Source organism: Cucurbita maxima, unplaced genomic scaffold, assembly GCF_002738345.1.
Source record: "Cucurbita maxima cultivar Rimu unplaced genomic scaffold, Cmax_1.0 Cma_Scf00022, whole genome shotgun sequence".
NCBI classification, from domain to species: Eukaryota; Viridiplantae; Streptophyta; class Magnoliopsida; order Cucurbitales; family Cucurbitaceae; genus Cucurbita; species Cucurbita maxima.
The window spans coordinates 2,098,968-2,104,496 of NW_019272038.1; the positions used below are offsets into that span (position 1 = coordinate 2,098,968).

General features: G+C 38.5%; 1 protein-coding gene across 2 annotated transcripts; it reads right to left on the bottom strand.

The window, feature by feature from the left end:
* On the bottom strand, positions 1–5,149 carry LOC111496177. 2 transcript variants are annotated; one of them, XM_023146526.1, is made up of 13 exons: positions 4,842–5,149; positions 4,287–4,520; positions 2,999–3,306; positions 2,828–2,920; positions 2,666–2,753; positions 1,800–1,893; positions 1,585–1,682; positions 1,423–1,498; positions 1,215–1,315; positions 874–993; positions 693–769; positions 581–625; positions 1–486 (listed from the first exon to the last, which is right to left on the bottom strand). In XM_023146526.1, exons 2-13 carry the CDS (start codon positions 4,488–4,490, stop codon positions 357–359), a joined length of 1,434 nt encoding a protein of 477 aa, XP_023002294.1. In that variant the 5' UTR covers positions 4,491–4,520; positions 4,842–5,149; the 3' UTR covers positions 1–356. The 2 variants fall into 2 exon arrangements, with proteins under 2 accessions (XP_023002294.1, XP_023002293.1); XM_023146525.1 differs by having other exon boundaries at positions 1–490.
* Positions 5,150–5,529: the final 380 nt, after the last annotated feature.

The following is a 5,529-nucleotide window of genomic DNA, read 5'->3' on the forward strand; positions in this document are numbered from 1 at the left end:
TTTTTTTTTTTTTTTTTTAATATCTACACTATCCCATTGTTTCCTTTCAGCTTAAATCTAAACTACCAAGAGAATTCAAGGTCAAAACCGAAACCCCTCTACTTAAAAGTTCAAATCCCTTAATCTTTATTCTCAGTTTTAGAGGTTTCCGTACCTTCTGTTGCTGAAATTCCTCTTTGTGATCGGAGTTTGACCGGCCGAAGGTCTGTTGTCAGCTGGAGCTCCGTCCTTGGTGGTTTTGACGAACTGGCTATTGTATTGAATCCGACGAGCTTTATTTGGCTGAGAAATTGCCATTTCCCTGGGAGTAGGAGATCGGCAGCGGAGAGATGTTAAGCGTTGTTGTTGGTGTTTCGCTAAATGGATGAGATGGTGGAGCAATGTGACCAGCTCGATAATTTGTTGCTCTGTTTTCGCTTTGTCTGCGTGGTACAGCGTTTGAAGGCGGATTGGGTTGCTCTGCGTGGCTCTGCCTTTGCTCTGTTCCTTACTACACAAAAAACAATGGTGAAATTATTTTAATTGTTGCCCCAACTGAAATCTCTCTCTCTCTCTAGAAAAGAAGAATCCTGAAACAAACCTTTGAGATGCCCATTCTCCAATCCGGCCACAAGCTTGATGTGCTCTGCCATTAATCGTGGTGAGATTAGGAAAGTCATTTCAAACTCTTAAATAATAGAAATTCTCCTTACTTGGTTGTGTTTACAGCTATAGGAACAAGCCATCGAAGGATCTTATCCATTTCAACTTTGACACCAAGATAAGTTGGCTGCAGAAAAACACGATTATTGTTTATAAATTAGTAGAACTCTCATGAGGCCCATAGGAATTCAAAGTTGAAAACTTCAGTCAAAGACAGAGAAAAGGTAATACCTCCTCCTCACTGTCATCCACAGCCTGCAATCGAGAGCGCAGAGCTGTTTTAACACTTGTTGGCAGCGCCCTGTATAATGCATCCCTCATATTGGAAGGAATGGAGGTTGGGCGACATGCCTTTCAAAAAAAACAGCCTTTCTAAGTAACAAGGATCAAATTTGAGAGTAGTTCACGAGAAGAACAACTCACTCATAAGGATCGGATAATCATTCGAATTAAGAACATAAGCCCGCTACTGTTTATTTCTCTATCCTTTTATTCATTCGACCCACCCCACTTGACTTCTTTTTTATTCAGCATCAAGAATTCAAACTTCAAACAAGGTTCGGCCAACTTACAATGAGATTTATCTGGCTGATTATGTTTGAATAATGTAAGGCAAGACCAACAGAGCCCAGTTTCTGGCCAATACTTCTCTCCTCTATAACCAATGCTTTATCTACAATGGTATGTTGCCATTACAGTAAGAGTTTAAGATAAATGGTTGGATGGAAGAATGAAGAACAAGCAAGAAAGTCGGATGACTGTTCAATTCCAAGCAGGCACCTGTGTTCTTGTCTCCAAATGCTTTGGCTATTGCTTGATTTATCCATGTTACAACCACGACGAGCTTTTCCACAATCTGTGAACAAAAGTTGGTTAGTTCTTATCACTTAGAAAAATCTGTGAACAAAAGTTGGTTAGTTCTTATCAAAAGTTGGTAAATACCTCGTCTAAATTTCTGGACCAAAGGCCTTTGGTCTGAAAGCTCCTTACGAGTTTTCTTTGTACGTTTAATTCTCCTTGGAATATTGAGAGACTTTCTCCTAAATTTAGATTAAAATGACAGCATTGAATAACACTTGGACGTTCTTCTTGTGTAACAAATTGACACCAAATTATTTATGCCAAAATTCGCAAGTTGAAAGCTTCTATATACCAACCTATTCCTGCTTGGTTCATGAACTCCACTTCGTCGACTTTCCGTCTGTAATCTTGCTCAAATCTTTCCAATATTTGTATTTCATGGTATAATTCCTGCAAGAGGTTCGGTACTTGGTTAAATTTTGTAAAACTGACTGAATCAGAAAAATCAGAAAGCCCACTGCTAGCTATCTCTTATCATCTTTTTTAAAATCCCTTCTACTAGAAGAGGTTGGAATGTTTCGTTCTCCTTTCCAACCGATATGGGATCTCACAATCCACCTCTCTTCGGAGTCAGTGTCCTTGCTGGTTGCTGGCATTGTCCGGTGTATAGCTCTGATACCATATATAACAGCTTAAGCTCACCGCTAGCAGATGCTCTCTCCAACCGAGGTGGAATCTCACAATTCACCTCTCTTCGAAGCCAGCGTCCTCGCTGGTCGCTGGCACTGTCCGATATCTGGCTCTGATGCCATATGTAACAGTCTAAGCCCACCGCTACCAGATACTCCTCTCCAACCGATGTGGGATCTCACAATGCACCTCTCTTCGGGGCCAATGTCCTCGCGGGTCGCTGGCACTACCCGATGTCTGGCTCTGATGCCATATGTAGCCCAAGCCCACCGCTAACAGATACTGTTCTCTTTGGGCTTTCTCCCCTAAGGGTATTAAGACATTTCTACGGAGAGATTTCCACACTCAATCTTTCAAAGACACTTCTACGGAGAGATTTCCACACTCAATCTTTCATTTCTCTCTCCAACTTATGTGAGATCTAACCGAAAATGAAATCTAACCTAAAATAATAAAAATGAGATCTAACAATGATCAATGATCAGTAAAAATATGACAATCTTGAAGTAACTGAGCTGAAAACTGAACTTACAGAAGTATACTGAGCTAAGACAGTTAGCTCCTGCATAGCTGCTCTTGCCTCTCGAGCTTGTTTTTGAGTCGAATCATTCAAATCTAGTCTGGAATACCATAATTATTCGACACTGTTTACGGATCATCAATAATTGAGAAAAAAGCTGACAATATTAACTACCTTGAAAAGAACTGATCCAGATTGTGCCACTGTGGATCCTTGCATCTGTTTCCAAATCGTTTAACCTCCCGTAAGAGCACATCAAATTCCTGTCTGCAAGAACAGAAATTTAAGACTACAAGGTTTGATTTTGATAAGCACAAAACTACACGAGACATTCCATGACCACACCTTTTGTCAGCAGCTGCAATGCTTAGCAATTCCTCTACATTTGTTGACACTAATTGTTTCATCCCTTCTGATTGTGAAAGTTCCTTTTTGAGGAGCTGGATGTTTTCTTCTGAGAGAGATCGGGATAAATTGGCTACTTTGCTTATGGTGTTTGCTACTTCAAAAGCCAAAATGGAAATCTCCCTGCCATCTGAAGCCATGCCTGTAAAAAACCCATTGTTTGTGTGCATATTTGACACACTATTTCCAAAAGTTTTCAAGAAATCAACTGCTTTCCGTGCCCCTCCCAGCGCGTTCGTTGGTGCAACCTATACAGTAAGACAGAACAACAATAAACAGGCGCCAAGCTTCACATCAAAGCCTGAGGGCTGAAGGTATAAACACCAAACTATTCATCTAGTGTTGTGTTGCTCCTATAAAAGATGGCAAGCATTGCAGATCAAAAATCAAGAACTTATAATCTTGGCCTTATTTAATCGATCAAGAATGGATACAAACTCTTATATTGGTGTCAAAATATTATTGATAACATAAGAACAGTGTTAATACTGTAGGCATAGTCATGCAGATCACCATAGAGGATAAGTAAGAACGTCCAATGTTTTACTAAATCAATTTGTATAAGAGCTAGCAGTGGGCTTGGGCTATTACAAATGGTATCAGAGCTAGACACCAGGCAGAGTGCTAGCGAGAACGCTGTACCCTGAAGGGGGTGGATACTGAGTGGTGTGCTAGCGAGGATGTTGCGCCCCGAAGGGGGTGGCTTGTGAGATCCCTTAATTGGTGAGAGGAATAATCATTTTCATAAGAGTGTGAAAACTTGTCTCTAGTAGACTGCATTTTGAAAACCTTGAGGGGAATCACGACATGAAAATCATAAAGGGAACAATATCTGCTAGTGGTGGGCTTGAACTCTTACAAAAGATTTTCGACTGGAGAGGGCTTGGACTCTTACAAAAGATTTTCGATATATCAATAGTCGCTATTTGAAACATAATGCTAAAGAGACTAAATCGCCCTTTCAATATCTCCCTAATTTGTTTCTTAAATAATGCATCATTCCAATGTTCTAACTTCTACACTTTCAGAAATCCTGTATTAACTTCTGAAGGATCCAAACATATTCATCAAATCTAGTTATTTATACATTTTACTACGTTGATCAATTCCAAACTAGCATCTTCTTTCTCTTTATTTTGATCATGATTGACTAATAAATTTGATCTCCACAGCCACAACTTGGTTTTAATCACATGGAAATGGTAATGCAAAGGGAATAAAACCATACCTTATTGCTTCCTGTCTTAGACGGAGGTGAGGGCAATAAGATCACACCAGAACGAAGCTTCAGCGGCAGTTCATCCGGATCACTTGCATCAGGATTCAAACACGAATTTCCTTTCCGATCCTCAGATATTTTCGCTTTCTTCTCTGTCACGAAATCATCCTTAACTATTCCATTCGAACAAACGCCTCCCAGCGTGTTCCCCATCTTCCAAACCTCTACTAATATACAAAATCCCTATATAATTTGGATGATCATCATCATTGATTCAATTTCCACTTCATTAACGCCAAAAGCAAGAATAAAAGGGGGGAAAACAGCGAAGACCACTCAAAACTCAATCAGATGATCATTACAACCTCGAAATTTCTCAATCATTGAAGAACTAAGTTCTAAGCAGCGGATTGAACTAACATTCGCAAAGTATCAATAAATACGCAGAATGATAAATCCAGTACTCTTCATTTTTCTCAACAACCAAACAACAAGTAGCAAGTAGCGCCAGTAATCAAACAGCACAAGAAAATCCCTCTGGACAAAGAAAAACAAGAAGCATACCGTATTTCCAAGAGAAAGTCGCTATCGAATCAGTGAATTAAAAATCAACATTCAAAAGAAGTCGATAAACGTTCTTGTAAGAGAAATTATCCGATGAACACCATTGCTACTGCAGCTACTTGTAAAGGCTAAGAGAAAGTTCAACCAAAGCGATAAATTAGGAAGTCAATGAAACGATTTCTTCCTTCAAATTTGATTGTTGAAAGTTGAAGAAGAAGAAGAAACAGAGGTGAAGAACAGAACCGGCGACTCCGCTCCCTCCGTCAGTGCCCGCGGATTCTAAAGGGCAGAGAGGCTTCTAACCATGACAGTGCCAAATTAAATATAGTTTTCTCTCAATCCATTTTTACCCGTTTAATTATTATTATTTTTTTTGGATGTTGATATGAAAATTTTATATTTATTTACACCCTTAAATATTAAAAAAAAAATCAAAAATATTAAAAAATAAATTTAAAAATTGAATCGTTATATTAATATCGAACGATTAAATATAGTTTTTGTTACCAACTAAAGTACAATAGCATAAATCATGTACCATCGACTAAAAACCCGGATATTTAAATAGTCTATAATATATTAAAATGACGTGCCCCAATGTAGCTAAGAATACTATATTCGTGGGTTTTATTTTTATAATTTTAATATAAGTCAACGAATATATACAAAAAAAAAAAAAAAAAAAACA